The following is a 21,276-nucleotide window of genomic DNA, read 5'->3' as shown; positions in this document are numbered from 1 at the left end:
TGGAGCAGACTAACTAGCTGTTGAAGCTGACATTTTCAACAATTTGGTTCTTTCTGGGGGCAGGAAGAGTGAGTTTCTGGATTTTACGGATGGTGACTTCACAAGTCGCCAATCTAACCTCTCCACTAACCTGACGTTAACGCTCACTTCTCACTTAGGGCAAAATGTTGGGTTAGGGCAGCTAAGGGTAGATGGGGAGTTTCCAGAATCTTTTTTCTGATTTGAGTGTTGCTCTTCAACTTCTCGGTTTTCGAATATCAAATGAAACACTTTATCTCTTGTTTAATATATTACTTTCCAGTGTTTGGATATTGCATGAAATATTCTTCGTGTTTAAAATTTTGTTTATCACCTGAATCATTTAATCTCACGTTTGGTATGTTATTCATTTTGAATATCGCAAGAAACATTTCTCGCGCTTGATATAAATTGTCTGATTAAAACTCGTGCAACTGAAAACACATTTCAACTCGTTTTGAAAGAAATATTATGGCATACTTTTCCGATAATTTCAGATGTGTCATTGATCGCCTTGACAGACACAGAGACCTTTACGCACTCTTAGACTTAAGTTTGATAACGTTAGTATTCTCATGAAAGATGTTTATGGTCGTTGAAAACGGACGCAAGGTGTCCGCAGCTAAGTTGCCTCCTTAGATATTGCCATGGCTACCGCAAGGGAAATTGAAGTGATAATCAAGTGTAAATATGTTGATGGTAAGCTTATCATCGAACCTCATTTGTAGCACGTTAAAACTACTGAAAGCTAAGGTTCTTTTGAAATAATACCTGGGAATGCAAGTTCATGTTCAAAATCATCAGAGGCCTATTTTGAGTGTTTCTTTCAAATATCTCTTTTCAACCTGTCCACAACCACCTTTGTGGTACGTTAGAATGATTTCTTTCTTTATTCACTACTGAAATCTAAAACACTTTACATTAATGTAATTTACAGTAAAATTCAAAAAATTTTGCATGTTGTGAGAAATTACTGAGCAGATTTAAGAGACTTTTAATTACCGTAAAAATTCAGCTATTAATGATAATAACGAAAGGGAAAAAAATTAACGACAACCGTTTGCAAGGAAACTGGCAGGAAACGATGATTAACGACTGATTCCGGCAAAAAGGAGAAGACGTAAAACACGACGACTGAACAAAGAAACCAAGCGCAGAATAACAACAGGTACACTTTCCAACAAAAATTACAAACGATTCGTTCTGAGCCCGGCCAAATTCAAAAGTCTATCTCTCTTTTCCGTCAGATTCAAAATTCTCGCGCGACGAATCTGTATACTTTGCATCAAATCAATTTCTTCTGAGCTTTCAGTCGAGTTGTGCACGGAAGGACTTGTTAACTCTTGGGTTTCTTCCTCTTTCACAACTCTTTGCAGTGAGAAGCTGAAAAGCTCTTTATCATTGTTATCACGCACCAAGGGTGAAGCACGGCCAAATGCCGAGGAAATGCCCTGAGTTTCTTCTGAGAAAGGTTTGTGGCCTGTGAGCCGAGTCTGCTCTTCTTCTCTCACTATTTCCTCAATTCGGTTGTTCATACTACCAAATACGTTGCTGATCTCAACTGCTGCACCAGCGTGACCTTCGATGAAAACGCAGTATCTCAATAACTTGAAACTAAGGAGAAATACCTCGATAGTAGTATATTTGGGAATGAATTTTTCTTTTTTCCAGTGTAGATTCTTAATGCCCTTTTATAATACCATCCGTAACCCTGGCTTTTGCACGGAAAGGATAATTCGTTTTTTTCCATACTACTTCGCGCATAACATTCTGGAACACAGGCTTAACAACGCATAACATTTTATCAATACCTACTGTCTGTACGGACAGTCGTCCTAACGTTGAAGGCTTGAAATTTATGAGACTCGCGTGTTAAAAAGCGATGGCATGATGCCGGCTATATCATGTATTTAAGGCAGACTAAAAGTTAAAATCGGCACTGTGATGCCTTTCTGAGGTTGAGCAAATTGTTTGGCCGAACAAAAAGGTTTCATCATCATTCACGGCTGTTTTTAAGTAAACGTTGTAACATTGACACGCTAAGCAAACAAATAACGCATCAAGCTAACAGAAAGCGTAATCAAGGCGTGAAATAAATTGAGATTACTTCTACTAGACTTAATTACCAATCGAGAGCATGCCTCCAATTCACACCTTATTTACGGATACTGCCATTCTAATTCAAATTCCAATTTGACAGTACAGTCTCTGCAAGTACTACTAGCGTTTTATCAGACGCATTTGATTTCTATTTGTTTGTCTTTTATTTTGGTCACTTTCTGGAAATCAGAATTATTGTTTAAACAGATAAGCTCTCACTCAAAATTACCTTGCTCAACACTCTCATGGAATTCGTAGACTTTGGCTGCCACACCTTCATCCAAGAGTCGATCGACCAAAACCAGTCTGGGTGGTCCTACTTCATCTATGTTGATCGCATTTGGATTTTCCTGTCCCTGCACACTGTAATCGGGAAATGTATTCTCTTCCTCTCTAAAGATCTGCGTATCCTTACTGTGGCTCGGTACCAAACGTGTCTCTCGCTGTGGGTGGTGACTTGCAATAGTTACCGATTCCTCGTCGGTTATTTTGTTTGGTGTCGCATTGGTTCGAGTTACTGTTAAACTAGTTCCATTTTCTGCATCTTGGGTGACAATTTGAACATTGTGAGAAAGAATGTCAGAACCAAGAGACAGATTTGAGGTCCCGCCTAATTCATCGTCTTCGCACACATTTCTCGTCCTTTGCTTGGTGAGGTTTTCTTCATCTTCAATCGGTGCTAAATTTTCCGCCAAAAACCCTGCAGAATCTTCTTTCTCGACACATTTATCTTTAAGTTTACATAAAGCAGAGGCATAACTGTCAGTCTCCTTGTTTAGTGCCAAATTAAATATTTCTCTTTGGGAAGAATCCTTATCAAAATCTCTTGAACAATCCTTCAGTTCACTAACGTCATTTAACACGAGACTTTCCAAGGCAGCAGATTGTGTGACACCCCGAGAATCGTACTTGAAATTGTGACCCCAACAGGAATAAGCACTTTTCCTATTCCCTTCATTACTGAGGTGTAAGACGTCTTGAACGGAACAAAATACTTCAGGTGCCTCATTGCCGGATGGGGATAACATTTTTGTTTTCTTAAACGCTACAACGCACTCACTTCCCTGAAATGAGTATTCATCAAAATTGGACGAAGGGAAAGACCGTTTTCTCAAAGTTTCAGATGAAGAGGCTAGTCGAGTTCCACTTGGTAATGTCACAATAAATTCCTTTCGTGTAACATCTGAATCATCGTCTTTCCCTAAGTTGCTACCGCCGAACTCCTTGTTTTCAGCATTGTCAGCACTATAAAAGGCTGAAGGTCTCAGTTCACCCATGTCTTGTGGTTCTTTCGTCCCAGCTTCGTTGGAAGTGTTGAGCTGAATGTCGACCAATGGAATAATAAGTTCGTCACCATTTAGACAGTTTTTCTGAGTGGCTACCTTTGGGTTTTGTTGATGACGGTCAGGTAAAAAGGGAAGTTCACCTACAGAAGGAAAAAAAATGGTAACAATAGATGGATAGACAGAAATCAAACAACATCTAAAAGCACAATTAGTTCGTGGGTTGAACTGCCAAGTTTTGCGTGGACGTCTTAAGGCTAAACTTTAGAAAGGTGCCGAAAGATTGAATATTATTGTATCACTGAGCGCTCAAATACCGAGCTTGGGTTGCCTCTTGGTAATCATCAGTTACAAGAGAAATTTCATTCACAAAACAACGCCTTACTTTTCGCAGTCTCTCTTTCCTCATTTATTGTCTCAGTTTCATCGCTGACTACAGGACCAACTTCCGTCTCGACAATTGTCCCATTTGAGTTTGACTGAACGCAGCTTACTTCCGGTGATTCTTGACTGGAAATTGATTTATCGTTGTTTGCTGAATCGCCCGTCTGTTCGTCTACTTTGACAGGGTCTACTTTCCCTTTGCGCATTCCTTTAGTAAGAGCTTTGACTCTTTTCTGTAAGACCAAAATGTTTTTTAACATCTGCTTTTTTCTTTGCTCGCATTCTGCTCGATGTAGTTTACTCTTGATGCAACGAATCCTGGAGATGAGGTCCCTGACATTCTCCTGCTTATTACTAAATCCCACATTTTGTTGGGGTATTGTAGCAGAATGAACTGAACTTCCGGTAGGTGGATGTTCGTTTTCCGTACACTGTTGCACAAATTCATCCTCATCTTCAGATGGGGAATAAAGCACAAATGACTCGTCTGAGGGTTTTAAGGTTTTTGCATTGATTACTTCGGATGGACCATCCATATTTTCAACTGTTACATCGTCCATTGCTCTCTTGCATTTGAGGCTTTCGCAAGGATCTTTCATTGTCAGTTCACTTTCCTGCAAAGCAAAGAAAACATCTTAAAACATCAGGAAGTTTAGGCAAAGGCGTTTTTAAGCGACGCAAGTGAACCGGAAGTGGACGTTTTGCGTTATTGGGTAATGGTGTTGCCCAAATTTATGGACAAATCGGCTTTATAAGGGTAAAGACACCAGCAATTAAAATTTAAAAGCGTCAAGGCACATTAAAAAGGAAAAGGCCACACTTCCAGGTGACGTTCGTCGCTCAAAGACGCCTTTTTAAGTTTACCTAAGCTCCCTATTGATCATGAAGGACAGCAATGTTATTACTACTAATACCAAGAAAGTGGCTCAAAGAAAACGTCTACGTCCTTGACATGATTCGAACCAATGCAAGGCAACAAAGAATGCAAGACAACTGAGCAACGAAGGAGAGTGTTGAACATAAGTGAACCTGTATACAGTATGCTTTATGGTTTCTACTAATACCAGGTAGAACAAAATCTATTGATTAAATTTGACAAGACACCTATTGTCAAATATAGGATTAAATTTAAGTTAAAAATGTCAAAAGAGAAGAAATGGATAACCTCCGGTTTCTGGTTGCCTCGCACGACATCAGCCGGGGAGGTTTCTTTACTCCTCGTAAAAAAGGCATGTTAAATTATTGGAAATACTGACATCATTAAATTATTGCAAAATACATTTTCAGTTTTCTCTGAAGAAAACGCTTTTGTTTGAGGACACTCAGTGTATACGATTGCTTTCTACTTAAGCTTTTTAAGAGCCACTTTCACTGCAAAGGTACTGTGCGCCGAAGAAAAACTTTTCATTTATGGAAACATGACATTTAATTGCAATGGCCAAGTCTAATAATGTTAGCTATTCAACACAAAACAGCCGAACGGAAATAATGGCCGTAAAACTTTTTAGACGAAAGTGGGTCTTCACTTTGAGATTTGCATGTATTTTGTTCCTATATGAGAGTGCGAGTTGTTGGAAATCACTACAACTACATAAAAACAACATTACAGTCAAGGCAGGTCAAGCGTACCCCACGAGATTGTATTAATGAACTGATTATTTGAAAAACGAATCAGTTAAGGCTGGTTTTCACTGGCGACAGAGTCGGAGTCGGAGTCGTAATCAGAAGCGTAGAGCTTATGATCTAGTGAAAACAGCGTTCCGATTCCGCTTACGACTCCGTCGCTTACGTTCCGCTTATGATCTAGTGAAAAACAGATTGTCGGAGTCGGAGGCAGAAGCAGAAGAACCAAACCAATCACAAAGCGTGGGAACGTGCATTGTGATTGGTTTATCCTTCCGCTTCTGCTTCCGACTCCGACAATCTGGTTTTCACTAGATCATAAGCGGAACGTAAGCGACGGAGTCGTAAGCGGAGTCGGAAGAAATGGAAACATTCTGATTCTTCTGACTCCGATTCCGTCGCGCTTATGACTCCGCTTACGACTCCGATTTTTTATTTTCACTAGGTCATAAGCGCCCTTACGACTCTGCTTACGACTCCGACTCCGACTCCGACTCCGACTCCGACTCCGTCGCTAGTGAAAACCAGCCTTTAGTCGTTCCCGTAACTAGTGTCAAATTCAAATCGGCATTCCCGCATGCGTAATGTACAATGAATATTTTACGAGAACTTTTCTGTATTTGGTCAGATTGAAAATCTTTTCATGGATTAAATTTCTTAGACGACACTAATTTTGACAACAAATTTAGGGAAACTGAGCTGGTAGAAATTTCGTAACTGCCTCTCGTGTGAATTCACGGCTCATTACGCAAGCAAGAATGCAGAGATGAATCTGAAATGTACAACTACCCACATATTCAACTTTCGAATAATAAATTCATTAATGAAATCTTGGCGGGGGGTACGCTTGACCAGGCTTTACTGTAAACCTTTACCTCAATACTCTCCTGCATTTCATTATTCCTGGGTGCTTCAGTGTTGCTGGTTTGTTTGTCAGAGCGGTTGATTGAACATGGAATCTCTTTTACCTCCTGATCTGTAGTAGACGTAGGTAATCCCCCCACGACTGCCGGCTTTGGATCACTCGGTAAACAAAATGAAACGTGCAGAGGCTTGACTCGCAAGGGTTGTTTCACCGGCAGGATTTTACGAATAATCGCCGGATTGCTGCCAGGGTGTTTGCTGTCAGGGCTGACCAGAACCTGGCCAAAGACCGGCTCCTTTTCCCTTGTTTGGCTCAATGATCCTGTTACATAATGCGGCAAACACAATGCCTCGTGGTCTGAGTTAGACTCAGAAGGATAGCTTTGATTCTTCATCACAGGAACAGTTGCATCGTCATTGTTATTACAATTTGCAGAGTTTTCACTAAGCAGAATTTGAGCACTTATTTCAACGTGTTGTAGTCTTGGACCATTACACATGCCTTGAGTATGAATTGGGCACTCGCATGGTTGAGCTAATGTTGGTATCCGAAGAGGACTAGATGTATTCGTTGGAAAACCATCACTGTTGTCATTCTGGACCTTCGTGTTGTTATATGATGAACCAACAGGCGAATTTATGAACGGTGCGCAAGGTTTATTCTCAGGTTTGCCCCAACTAAAACTGGATGCTCCGTTTCTAATGCTAAGACAACTCGATGGCACAACTGCATCGTTGCTAGACACGCTTTCACGGGTAGGTCCATCTCTTACTATGACTTTGTTTCCACTCAGATCAGTGATAACTGGCCAGGATATGGAGACAATTTTTGGAAAATTTTCATAGTCGAAAGCTATTCCTGAAGGAAAAACGAGTGCTTTGGGCCTAAGGTTTGCACTCTCTAGGGAACACTTTACGCTAATGGGAAAAGCTGGAAAGAAAATACAAAGAAAATGTAAAAAGTTAATGAGACGCCTGGTTAAAAATTTCCTTAAAGCACATTGAAATATCAAATAAAAATTTACCTCTCAAAAATTTGCCCGCAGGAAAGAAGTTGGCTCATTCTCGGTGAAGTGTATTGTGTAGGTGACTGAGTTATAAGCGCGTTGGCGAACCGACTAGTGACCGTAAGTACATTGACTTGGCTATGGGCAAGTACTCTGTATTTAACACGGCGAACAAAGTAGCCTAGTGACCGCAAACGTATCCTTTTGAAGCTAACACCTATTGGCATATATTTGTTGTGGGTCAAAATCAAATCATACGATAAACTCCTTGTTACTCCTTTTAGACGTGCAAAGTCAGAGTCAGAGTAGTTCGTCTTGACAAAAAACTGTTTGTCCTCTTTCATAATTACAAGCATTACCGCATAACCATCCATCGGCATTGGTTGTTTGCTGTCCGTCTTTAATTTCACAGACGTTTAACGAACTTGCTCCGTAATAAGTCTTTCAAGACAAACTACAGAAAATAGTTCGACTACACAAATGTCACCAGACCCCCTTAGCGGCTCGCGCCTTTGGCGCTCACGTTATTCCTTGATGGTAAAAAAATATCCCGATTTTACATACCCAGAAGGTTGAATAGTCTGAATGTGTTTAGAGCTGATCTCAACTCTAGACTATTCTTACCCAAGTTCATCCCAGTCGGGGGATAGGGAGCTTAAGCAAAGGCGATTTTTGTGCCACGCCCGTATGTAAGAAGTACACACTCAGTAATTTTCAAAGAGTTATAATAACTCCTCTAGTGGGGCTAATTTAACTCCTTACAGTGGAGTTATTTTGGGGGGAGTTATTTTAACTCCAAAAAGGAGTTTAAAGAACTCTTTTTCAGGAGTAAAGTGATCCCAGATATTGAGGAGTTAAAATAACTCCAAAAAAGGAGTTATCCTCCTGTACCAAAAATTTTTACTCCACTTTCAGAGTTAAATTAACTCCAAAAAGAGTAAAAATAACCCCATTTCGGAGTTATTTTAACTCCAGACTGGGAGTAAAAAGAACTCTTTTTTAGGAGTGAAAATGACACCAAATTCGACGTTAAATTAGGAGTTAAAGTAACCTCCAAAAGGGGTTATCCTGTACCTAAAATTTTTACTCCATTTTTGGAGTTATAATAACTCCCTAAAAATTACGGTGTACATTTCCGGTTGAAGTGCGTGGCTCAAAAACGTATTTGCTTTAGTTTCCTACTGCCTCTCTAGAATAAATACTTCCAATAACTTACCGGTAGCTGAATTTTGAGTGTTACCGGTAGCCGAATTTTGAGTGTTGCTGTTTATTGCCGTGGTCACATGGTTCTCTCCAGCTGGTGAATGCGACATAGCCGGGCTGGCAGGGGCTGTTTCCTTCTTAGTTTGATCGGTTGAAGAAGAGGCAGAGGCCATGTCACTTCTTCTTTTCTGTTAAGAGAGGACAATAACAGCTTGAAATTAAACATGTTGCAAAAACATGCTCACACAAGAAGAATCATAAAACACAGTGTTGCCTTCTTGCCGTCAAAAATTCCCACTTGTTCGTACTTTAGCTAGAAAGAAAGGTCGACCTTGTTTGACTAGTCCAAACCAAAAGGTCTTTGCAATGCCACTCCTTTTTGAGAGCTAACGTATCAACAATGTCCGCGAAAAGTACGCTACACCAAGGGGAGGTTTTACACTGGCAACAAACAGAAATTAGTAAAATAATTACGTCTTGGTGTTGACGGTTACATTATTACAATATCGTTTTGTAGTGTGATCATGACTTGAGGAATTTCCTTAACAGCCTTTTCCCAAACAAAATTCTTATCACCATCGCAAGATTCACACTATTTGCGAAACACTTGATCTCCGAGATGATGATATAAATTTGACAAACACAATAGACGAAAAACTTTCAAATGAAAACAAAAATAAATTCTTAGAAATAAAGGTCATTGTTTCAATAAGAACTTTGCAGTTTGCATGGATAAGACGTCTTTATGTAGTTGGACAAAAAATTTCCTGACACCTTAGCTTACTGCCAACACTTCCTTACGAGCTAGTGGGGCGTTAAAAACTAACCTGATTAACCCTTTAAGCCCCGATATCCACTTACAAATTCTCCTAACTGATCTCCATACATTTCCTTTAAGAAGTAGTTGAGAGAGTTTGATAAAAGATCAAAGATCTTTCTCTTTAAGATCATTTTATTAATTCTCGTAGACTTTGCTCTTGACAACCTACGGATATTGTTAGGAGAAAATTGATTTTGGACACTATTGGGGCATAAAGGGTTAAAACACTAAAAACTAACCACATAAAAGTTTCACGACAAAAAAAAGGGAAAATTGATTTATGCTGCAATTCTAGATATTTATTGTGCGCCATATCAAAGTCGGACATGTGTACAGACTGATTCATCTGAAGTCTTGAAGAGTTTTTTAGAAGCCCACCAACCTCACTTAAGGCAACAGGACACCGAAGATGATGTCATCTACCCGGAAAACAACTAACCTTTACTTGATTTCTCCTTGTAATCCCGCGCGGAATTTACTGTTAGGCAGTTTTTTGTGAGCTGTTTAAAATGCGCCGTTAGCTCATTTTACGAATGCAAAATGTACACACGACACAGAGGGAAAAACTCCGCGCGCAAAAATCGAATGAAACCTTCCGCGCGCGAATTAGTTTCCAGGCCGCCTGCGGATGCTCACTCAGTAAAGAAGCGTTTTTGACAAACTTGCGCATGAAAAGTCTGATGGTGACCAGAATTATTTAACCCATGCCCTGTGCTCGTTTTCAAAACACCGCTTTCATTAAAAAAATACTTTTTAACGTCAACTTCAACCACATTACCAGTGTTCTTTGGGAAGAGAAACAAAAAAGATTAGCCTGGGAATTAGGTCTCTTCAACTCATCTTGGGAAGCCAAACAGTAAAATTTACGTGTCTACGTGTGAATTTGAGTGCTATTCCAGGTCGTAATATCGTAGATAAGGGCGGGCGTGACGCGTTACCATTTGATTTAAGCGTTTTCTGTGCCGGAGTGGCATTCAGCTCTCGAAATCCTGTGATGCTATTGGTTCTCTATGCAGCAACTGCCATTGTCTCGGGTTAGGGTTTTAAAACTTTTTAAGTCAGTACAACTAAAAAAATTGATTATGTGTTGTTGTTTTTTATCATAATAAAGAAAGATAAAGCGACACACGTGAGACAGAGCTTCAAGAAATAGTCAATATTTACTGTTAAACTCGTAAACAAGCATTGCCAAATTCCTTTTTTCCATAACAATCACTAAAAAACTAAACACAGTGGTACTGTAGGAAGTACTGTATTGCTCAATCCCTCCTATCAATTGTTAAACGTTATCTTGGCGTTCGTGCTGGCGGTCACTTACGTAAATAGTAACAATTTACGACCAGCTTCGTCCATCTTTGACACAACTATTCAAAATCTTAACAATCTCCGTAGCTCTTTGCGAATGTCTGTCTTCAAAAACAAACATATCAAAGGATTCACAGCGGGGTTTACAAAAACCAGTAACGAAGAAGCGATCAGAGCTTCTCGAGACACTTTACAAATCTCAAAATACTTGCAGGAAGTTAGAACCAAGGAGAAAATCCAACAAAGCACAAAGAAAAACACTAAGAAGGCGATAACTCCCACCGACTTTTCCGTTCGAAAATTAGAGCGGCCCACACTTTCGCTAGAAAAATTGGGTTTCTAAGTTAAGCTGAGTTCGTTGATGTTGAATTTGTCTTGAATGTTTTCGGCGTATTATAAAAATACGACCGTGGACAATGACCATTACTGCACAAGGCAAAAGTTCGAAGACGACAAGTTGCACTGCGCGAAATACCTTGTTAATTGTCACTATGATTAAACCAGCTTCGGCAAACATCCAACATAATGGGACAATTGAAACGACGACGGGAACAAGCCAAGCAAAAAGAATCCACAATTTAAATCTGGGTGCCACCATAGACTGATACCTCATAGGGAGTTCCACTGCAGCCAAACGATCAAGACTCATAACACTGACGTTAGCAATGGAAACATAAACGACAAGATCAAGAAGAATAAAGCGCACGTCATCGTTGCATGATAACCAAAGGTTGCAAATCATACACGAAGGGATTACAAAGAGACCGGACAGAAAATCGGACACGACAAGTGATAAAATAAACCAGCTGGCAGAGTGATGAAGTCTCTGTGCTTTAATGATAACGTAGGCGAGGAGACCATTAGCTGAAAAGATGAGAAGGTTGATTAACCCAGCTATTGTCCAAAACCAAACGCTTGTAACATTTTCAGAGCTTGTGCTCGATTGAGGAGTTCCGTTTGTAGGGTTCATGTCTTATTCGGCAGCTTTTAAAGGGCAACTCTCGCGTAGGACAACATTTTTCGGAAAAACCTTACAAATGTTCTTCTCATTGTCATGCCATCAAGAATTATATCGTCAGCGATCCATTTGGCTCAGAAATCGAGATTCAAAGTGTTAAATTTGCCGCTTACTCGAACTTCCGCCATTAACGCTTCGATTTTGCCTATCACGTGACGTGACGTCACAAGTGTGGAACAACAGATGATCTCGAATATGGCTGACCGTAGTTCTTCAAGTGATAGCGCTACCTCTTTGTCCGATTATTCGGATGTACAAGAACTTTTAGAATGCGAAGTATAGGGTAGCCCTTCACGGGAATTCAACCCCGGCGTTCTGACCGGCCGGAAGATCGTCCGAAGCTGGTGAAGTTTGTGCCTCGCCAGAAAACATCGAGCCTGCCACTCGCCCGCTGCGATCTCGATAGTGAAGAATGGTGAGTGCCTAGATGGTTTTGAACAATTCTTGTGTACAGTGCGATCCACATATCGCTTGATTTCATCAATGCTATGAATGCTTCAAATTTTAAAAGGAAAAGGACTAATTAAACACGCATTTGTTTTTGTATACTGAGCGTTTATAATTTCACATGTACAAGTAGTCGAAAGCGTACCTACCCCTTGTAACGATTCCCTGCTAGCAGAGGTCTCTCACGACGAGGCAAAAATAATCTGGGCAAGTTGTCTCAGTGCAGTTTTTTTTTTTAATTTCTGCTTTAATCCTGGTTTTACAAAAAGCAGTAATTCATATCGGAAGCAATAACTAATAATAATATAATAATAAAGCCTTTATTTAAAGAGGGTAGCACTTAATAGCCAAAGGCTAATAAACTTGTGGCCCTCATAAAATACACAACTATTTACAATCTAATAAATATTGTAAGCTAAAATATATAAACAATTAAAATAAAACAGGATTCGATTTTATAAAAAATAAAAAATTATTAAATGATAAAATGATGCAAACATTGTTGTTCCTTAAAAATCTTGGCAAACATGTTCTTTTTAAAACATGCTACAGAATCTAGTTTCCTAATTACTACGTTCTCGTAATCCGTTGACTGCAACGCAAATGAAATTTCCATATCTTTGCCTCTTGACAGCCGTTCATGCTCGACTCGTGGAGTGCTTGCACTTTAGAATTTGTCTCTTTTGTTGTTATACAGATTGTTATACATAATAATTGAAAGGCGCTGTACAGTTGTTTTCCTACAAGTCGTTCACTTACTTTTACTTTGTCTTGCTCTGTCAATTAATTTGGTTCAGAAGTTATTATTCTAGCTTCTATGTATCCTGATGTTATTATGAAGAGAATTTAAAGTTGGGATGAGATACACCTCCATACACATGTGAACTAACTGCTAACGAAAGAACCCGTTGCCTCATCTCTGTTGCGCCTCTCTATGGATGCAGCAAGTAGTGCAGGGGTATTCAGTTGCAGGTTCAACATGTAGTTTTTTAAAGCCCTTGAATTTTCTTAATAGCCAACAAAGACTTTCGGTTATGGTGCTTGAGCCATAACCTTCAATAAAAAGATTCATACTGCAGGAGTGAACCTTGCCTAGTTCTTTCTTCTTTTTCGCTTCCGTTATGGATCGCATTTTTCTCCTTGGAATTTTCCATAAGTACCTCGTCGGGGATTTAAAAACGGGTTAATAACTTCTTTTTTCCTTTCTTGTGAGAAGTCCCAAAGGGAAGTATTGCAAAGAAGCGTGACACGCGTGCTATCAAGGCAGTTTTATAGTGTTCGCAGGTAGGACGGGTACAAAGTACCGCTAAAGATAATGAAGCAATCCTATTTTAATCAATTTTTTTAACCGTTTTAATTTCCTTCTATCCTTAAAAGGCACATTACATGTAATTTTAGCGTGTGTGCAGGTTTTGCAATGGAATGACGCTACAATCTCGAGAGCACGTCTCGAATAACTACATTCAAAATAATGATCATAAAATCGCAACTTTCGGCGAGAAGTGAGTTTTATTTCGCGTGTTTAGGAGCAAAGGTAAATGGATAGAACCTGCAGATTTCAGACAAGAACAACACACTTAAGTGAAAACACAAAAGGCGGTATAGAATCAGGCCGGTACGGCGGTCTCTGACGGAGTTCTCTTCAAAGATGCGAGTATTTCGCGGGAATAAATTAAGTCGTTTTCGAGGAATGAAGGGCATCAACACCCATCAGGTAACATTAACGGTTGTATCATAATTTTAAATCTGCTATAGGAAAGATGTTCTTTGTATTATACGTAGCAGATTAGGAGCATAGCTGTTTACAATTATTGACCTCGGGTCGATAAATGTCTCACGCGACTTCAAAATTACCCTAACAAAAAAATACAAAAAAAATCTAAGTCACCCGCATCTGATGCCCGTGTAAATTTAGAAAATGGAACCATCATCGAAATGCTTTTCCTGAACGTTAATATGACAGTAGAGGCTCTATTTCTCCTTTATTTGCAAGAGAAATTTAGTGCGTTTTTCTCTTATAATCCTCACTTGGCAATCAGTGTTCCACACGTGTGACGTAAAATCACGTGACTAATCTGAAATCCGAATGTTTTCAAAATGGCGGCAAAAATCGAGTTTTCGAAAAATTATAAAAAAATAAGTTTGGCAGATATATCGGAAATTTCACCAAAGAGAGATATTACATGCCATTAGGAAACCATAGAGAACTTAAAAAACAGGGGTAATTTTCCCGAGAGTTGCCCTTTAAATTACGAGGAGAAAGAAGCTTATCCATTTAGAAGTTTTGTGCGTTCATCTCAAAGCTTTTTTAACTTTTTACCTTTTACTTTTTTTCTTTTTACGGTGGTTTTCACCCTTGAAGCTATCCTGTGTGCAAAGTAGAATGGAAATTGAAGCCCGTTTCTGCAGAAATATTTTCTTTTACTTTGGCAAGCTCGTTTGTTAAATACTGGAGCATTACCTCCAATCTCTCCACAAATTTGAAGATTTTCAAATGTTTCTCCGTAACAAAAAGAAGCCAATTCCCGAATTAGCTTTTCAATAGCAAAATGGTAAATGAAATATAATCGGTCTATATAATTTCCGACAGCTACAAACGTACATCATTGAAGATGTTTGTTTGATCTGTCTTATGTGGCAGTTATTCAGTGGATGAATTTGAATGATCAGTTTCGTTATTTGGTCTGCACGGAAACGGGTTACTTTAAACAAGAGAAACAAGCATAACATGTTCGCGTAAATCGTTCCTACTTGACAAAACATAACGGAAAAGAAGATTACATCCGTGCTAAGGCTAGCTTATTTTTCTGAAAACATTTTGTGTGGCATCTGTTCATAGTGTGGAGCCAAGCTATCGGCTTCACACTTTGACATATTTTTATCGCTTTGTAAAAAAACTGTCAGAAAAGGCTGTGTTTAAAAAATCGCTTGAAAAAGTATACATGTTAAACTAACTCATTAAATCATGGCACGTTTCTTTGCTTAAGTCAACGGTTATTACCATACGTACACTATTTCAGCGAAGGTCAATGAGAAGCTTTAATTATAACATTAGACGGCCAACCTTAAAAAAATAATTATTGGCTTTCCCGAGCTAGGCACCGAAAACGAAGAACCCTCACTAGGCATGGATCTTTCAACTGAAAATATATGTATTTAAACAAGGTAAAAGCTTTGCTAAACACACCTTTCAAGATGTTTTTTTTTTGACGTGTAATAATCATGCCGATAAGAAGGCAACGCCTTTTCAAAGCAGTTTCATTACGAGTTTCACTGATATGAAAATTACCGTATGTCAGTCATGTCAGCCTTTTTAAAGACCCTTAAATTCACAAGATATATCCCAGTCCCCAACGGTCAACAGAATCGCAAAAGTTCGAGCCAGTCTCTAAAAAATTTCCCCAAAACATCTTAGAATATTTCCTGCCCCTTGAATATTCTTGACAGGATATGGTTACCAGTCTAATAGAGATTTTTCACATGACGTCACGACGGCCATACTGGTGTCCCAAAACAATAACAAGGCGGCCATTTTGATGTTTCAAACAAGTCCTGTGGACAGACCTAAAGCCTCAAATCCCCCGCGCTAGAGCGCAAGGGGATAAGATCGAGCCAATTTTTCGCCCTCTTTACAAAAGTCTTCCAAATTTACAAAAGGAATGTCAATCAATCTCAGATTGAACACCGAATTCCGCGATACTCGACAAAGCGGCTGCAAATTTTAATCTTCGTGAAGAAACTTTGCCTTCATTGCGATGATCCTGTTGTTCATTAACAAAGACTTTTTAAACTTCCCTCGAACTAACCTGCGAGCAGGTGCTTGTTTTTCTTTTTTGGACTGCGAGAGGAGTATTAATACAACCCTGGTCAAAACTCTTGGGACACCAACGTAACAGCTGGTCAAAATGAGGCATTTTCGTTCTCCCCCCCCCCCCCCCCCCCCTCTACCCCCGGAGCAATGTTGGCATTATGCCTTCAAGTATCAACATTGCTGTGGGGAGGCGGGGACAGCAGAAATAGGCTCTTACAACAACATTTCCAAACATTTATAAGAAGTAAAATACGAGTTAATTACTTTTAGCAAGGTGCGTTTTCGCGCCTCATTTCCTCAAGTGTCCCAAGATGGTTTGACCAGGGTTGTAGAAACAGGGAGGGAATAAATGGACAATATGTAGCAGGCTAATTAAACCTGATGATATTCTCCATTCATAAAAGATAATAATAAAATATGAAAAAATAAAAACAAGAACACAAAGAGGAAAAATTTAAGCACATGAAGTTAGAGTGGGTTGTCACGCTCCCAAGATTAAAAAAAATCAAAAATTCCAGCACGTGAATAAACCATACCGGATCAGCCCAGAAAAACTAAGTGTTACAGTCGCGAATACAATCTATCACTAGTAATAGTTGACACTACAGCTGCCCCCGTTCTGTATATTGTCGGTCAATAGTATTCTTGCTGGTTGTGTAGCTCTTTGAAATATACCGATTCATAATGAAGATTTTCACACATATTCCATACAATAGGTGAGATAAATACAGGAAACGCAAGGTTCCATGCACAGTTTCAGCTCCATTTACACAGCTTTGATCAAAACATTCTCAGTTTCGAGAATAGCTTATTCTAAACCATATGAAAAGATTTAATTAGAAGTTGAATTTTTCGTTATTTCTCTTTCCCTTTTTACATTCAGTACATTTTATTTGTCGGAAAGTAAGCCTTAGAAATTAAAAGGACGTTTGATCGATTCACGCTAGCGCATTCTAGTCTTATTTGAAACTTTATAACGGAAGGACATCTGTGAGCAGGGAATAAGTCAGCAGAGAATTTGATTGTCGGTGAATTTCAGTAAATGTCCATCAATCTGCTAGTGATAAGTTAGCCGTTGTTCACTCGTCTTGCTTGTTTGGGGCTGAGTCTTATTCCGGTCAAAGAGAGGGAAAGAGTGTCTGGCAAGGTTTCCAATATAAATCAAAGATTTGTGAACTCGTGTCTCGCAAACTCTCCAAGTGTTTATATGTACACAGTTAAACGCACCTTATAACCTCCCCTGCGCTTAACGAGTGTCTTTTGGTCCATAACTTGAAAACTCAAATTTGTACCGTCGGGGTCTATGGCGCGCCGTTTGTTTTAAAATTAATTTTTTCATTGGTTATAATATTTAATCACTTTTGCGGAAATTAAAAAACAAAAAAGCGCGCCAGATGGGTCGTCGGCGATGGATTTCACACATTACCAATCCCCTAAATTGCTAGGCCCCAGTCCCCCAAATAAACATGGCGTCTCTCGAGAATCTGGGACAGACTTCTGGGCCGAGTTGTTCAAAGCGCGCCGGTTCAAAGGTGGGTTAAGATAACCCAGGGTTAGTGCGAGATTTGAATTCAGACTTGAAAGCTTAAAAAGCAGTTCAGTTTTGATTCTTTTTGTCTACAAGTTGATGATTGGAAGCTCTAAAAATAACAGAGAAAATTGTCCGAGAAAATACTTTTGAACGTAAGAAAAAGGAAACCGGGGTTAAATTTAACCCCAGGTTAAGCGCTAATCGGTTGAACAACTGGGCCCTGGCGATTATCGGTAAAATCTAGGATGGTCGGCAAAAAGTAAAATCTCCGATCGTCTGGGATTTTCGCGACATATGAAAACCAGGCTTTATTAGTTTGTTTGTAAAAACTAAGAGGGAGGGGAGAGGAGCTTCACAGCTTTGTTCCTTTAAAAAGGAAGCTTATTTGAGAGGGAAGGCCTAATAGAGGATTTACGGTATATAAAAATCTACAAAACAAACAGTACTTGATGAAATACTGTAGGAAATCCGAGCTCTATGTGCCCTGTCACGCAATGTTTATGACATAGGCGACAATCGATTGGTCACATCACGAAATAAGAATCTATACCTTGTTTTCCAAAATTAGGCCGTTTCTTTAAGCAAATCGCAGTCCGTTGATTACGTTTGTGTTAAAATTGTGTGTAATAGAGGACTGGTAGTTTTCTCCAAAGATCACTTTGCCACAATTTTGACCTTGGTTGGGGGCAAAATAGAATCGAAAATATAACTTAGGAGTGAAGGACATTAGTGAGTACAGTGGAATTTAATAAAACAAAACAACAAAGAAGGAAAAATAAACATATCCTCTTACCTGTGCTTTTGCAGAATCGATTGACTGCTTCATGTTTTCATTTTCAAGGAAATAAGCCGCTTGTTCAGTAGAAACAGTTGACCTTTCACTGACTGATAGTTTGACAGTTGATGTGGGGCTGTCACTTTCGCCTGGCGAAGAAACTGGACTTGGCGGCGATTTTTGAGAGCTTTGAACCCTATTTCTCCAGCGGGCCAAATTTTTTTGGTAAGCCTCTCTTAATGAAATCAGTTCTTTAAAACAAGCTTCATATCGCTCAACTTTCCTAAGGCATTTCTTGCACACAAAGTGAGGTCCTAGGGATTTATCATCGTCTCCATCACCGAAAAGCCCTGTGATTCTTGAAAAGAGATTTTGTTCCATCGATTTTGCCGAAAAAAGATTGTAGTAACCGCAGTAATAACCTCGAATCGATAGTACTTTTGATGCACACACTCGACACAACGGTGATGAATTTGTCTGCGGTCTCCCTCTCTTCTTCCTATGCAACGTTGCGTTGGCCTCCGCAGTTTGAAAACATGACCCTCTCCCATTCGTCATTTGGCTTTGCAACGGATTTTTTGCTCTGTTACCCGTAGCAGAAGTTTCATCGAGCGATGTTTCGCTATTTGGCTTTATTGAGGAGTCCAGTGAAGTTTTTTCTCCATGAGTACAAGGTGAAAAACGGGATCTTCCTTCGTCAATACTAACGCCCGGCAACTCATGATCACTCGTGCATGGTTTGGTCCGTTGACTTCGAGCTTCGTTTCGAATAAGCCTTTGGTTTTTCCATCGGGCCACATTACTTTGATAAATGTCTCTTATGGAGGTCAATTCTTTAAAAGTTGCTTCATAACGTTCCATTTTTCTGAAGCACATTTTACAGACGATGTACGATCCATCTGTTTCATGTTCTTCCAAGACACCGAAAAGACCTTTGATTCTCGCAAAGATATTGAGCTTCTTCGCATTTGCCGAAACAAGACTGTAGTAGGTGCTGTAGTAGGCTTTGTTTTCCGGGAAAACATTTCCTTCACAGACCCGGCACAAAAAGGGTAACGTCCGATATGAGGGCCGACCTCTTTTCTTTTTCTCTGAATCTTTTTGTTTGATCTCCTCCATTCATTCACGAATTCACTTCGCTCTGCAGCGTTGCGCTTCGAATTGAATGAAATTTGAGGCGACTCAGACGTTGTTGTCCCGTTCCGTCAACAACGGGAAATTACGTCCCCGGGGGGGTGGACTGTTGACAAATGACATTAGAAACCTCGTGAGAGGGGTTAGGATGACATGTGACTTAAAAACAGGGTGATTGTTAGCCAATGCTGCACGGCAAAAACTGCCTGTTGCTCCACTATCAACGTTGATTATGACAAAAATAAGGTTTCTATTAAACCCAAAGACTCAGCAAATAGTTCTGATAGTTATATGCGAAGGACTGACAAACCAAAAAATGAATCAACATTATCAGATTAATTTTTGATACTTCTTTTTTGCAGTAACGAGTCTCCGCCTCTGATGTTGCCGTTAAATCAAATCGACTAACTGTCCGAGCTGTCACACTTTTCGTTTTCGGGTCATAAGTTTTTTTTTTTCCAGTGATTGAAGACTTTGAGGTACAAGGGTGTTATAGCTTTGTAAGCGCCCTTCCGTGACCTTTTCCCCATATCAGGGACCCTGGCTCCAGAGGTCCGTTCTTCAAATACCCAACTAAAACCGTGCTCACGGTTTGAAGTTCTCGAGACTTCGTTTTTCTCTCGGCGCTTCGCGACTCGCTGTCGCGCAGCTTCGCCACGAACTATCAGGAACAAGAATCGCCGAAAGGCGATTTTTCCTGGGAGAGGAGGTCTGTATACACTGAGACCACAACATTGTCGCTGACCATTGCGTGACATACCATATCACGTGAGAGAAACACATAAACTCATTTGAACATTGTACCCTCTTTGGAAGACTTTCGTAACAAGAAAAATATTACCATATATTAGCCATTCTAAGCAGGAAACAATAAGCGTTATTTTCACGCACCCCTCTTGACCTAACCGGAAATTATTGTCATTCTTCGGGTCATTAGCCTGCGGAATGCTGTCAACAAGCAGCAGCAGAAGTAGTACATTTCTCAATATTCTGGTTCTTAAAACTTACAAAGCAAATTCATTTTAAGCATTGTTTTCAACTGATATTGCGTTTAAAGCCTTTCTAACTGTCCAAGTGAAAAAATATATATTTATTTTCTACAATGAGCACATTCCAGGCCCGAGACATTCCTTTCCTGTAAGGAATGACTTTTCACACGCAGAGCAAGACTCGCAATAACATAAAAAGAGACATTGGCCGTCACATTTTAAACGGTTTAAACTTCAACAAAAAGCAAAGAAAAACCTCGAAAGCCCCCAATCCTACCATTTTTTGAAAAAGGCACTGGAAAAAGTGCAGTGATAGCTTGAGAGACATCTTTATTCTATTGATGTACACACACACTCTACCTCTAGCCTGTTCCAAGCGTTCAGATAGTGGAGAGCGGTGCAGAGTAAAGAAAGCGATGAAAAGTAGAGGGGGACTGGGGAGAGCTACCTCATGCTGTACAGAGAGAGAGAGAGACTAGAGATTTGTCATTACGTTTCGGAAGGGAAAAAACTCATCAAAAGGTTTAAACTTGAACAAAAAGGGAAGAAAAACCACAAAAGGTACTCATCGCAGCATCTTTCGAAGGACACGATGAAAAAGCACAGTAGGCCAGCTTCAAACACATCTTCATTTAATGGCTGCCTTTGCTTAACATTCTTTTTTAAAAAAGTGATCAAGTAAATAATTAATCGTGTTTATCGTCATGACAACGAAATTCGCCGGGGGAATACTCCCTCACGTTTCCCTTATAGGTATTGATCTGATTTAAAATCTAGAGTAAAGATTTGGCAAACCGAACAGCACACCCCACTAACAATTTCCAGGAATACGCCCCCGGATTGCTCGATAAATAATAAATAGAGGCCGTTTACTGAACAAGCAAATATGCAAAAATTCCGGTGGGTACTTGCTCACATTTGCCTGATAGATATTGATCTGAAATAGAGTACACAGTCAGTATGT

The 21,276-nt window shown here is 39.7% G+C and overlaps 1 protein-coding gene and 1 pseudogene across 1 annotated transcript; both read right to left on the bottom strand.

The window, feature by feature from the left end:
• Nucleotides 1–795: 795 nt before the first annotated feature.
• LOC140950844 (uncharacterized) lies at nt 796–18,665 on the bottom strand. Its single transcript, XM_073400065.1, has 6 exons — nt 18,208–18,665; nt 8,520–8,670; nt 6,284–7,203; nt 3,787–4,399; nt 2,348–3,544; nt 796–1,597 (listed from the first exon to the last, which is right to left on the bottom strand). The coding sequence occupies exons 1-6, from the start codon at nt 18,568–18,570 to the stop codon at nt 1,206–1,208; spliced, it is 3,636 nt and encodes a 1,211-aa protein (XP_073256166.1). The 5' UTR covers nt 18,571–18,665; the 3' UTR covers nt 796–1,205.
• LOC140951194 (beta-2 adrenergic receptor-like) lies at nt 10,642–11,582 on the bottom strand (annotated as a pseudogene).
• Nucleotides 18,666–21,276: the final 2,611 nt, after the last annotated feature.

Source organism: Porites lutea, chromosome 10 (assembly GCF_958299795.1).
Source record: "Porites lutea chromosome 10, jaPorLute2.1, whole genome shotgun sequence".
NCBI lineage: Eukaryota > Metazoa > Cnidaria > Anthozoa > Scleractinia > Poritidae > Porites > Porites lutea.
The sequence above is the reverse complement of the archived record's forward strand: the minus strand, read 5'-3'. Positions and strand labels throughout refer to the sequence as shown.

Bases quoted from the DNA above. Each gene is read 5' to 3' on its own strand.
- LOC140950844 (XM_073400065.1), bottom strand. From the start codon at position 18,570: ATGGAACAAAATCTCTTTTCAAGAATCACAGGGCTTTTCGGTGATGGA. The intron at 8,671-18,207 runs GTAAGAGGATAT...CTCTCTTAACAG, and splicing joins TCGATTCTGCAAAAGCACAG to AAAAGAAGAAGTGACATGGC. The intron at 3,545-3,786 runs GTAAGGCGTTGT...TTCCTTCTGTAG, and splicing joins GGAAAGAGAGACTGCGAAAA to GTGAACTTCCCTTTTTACCT.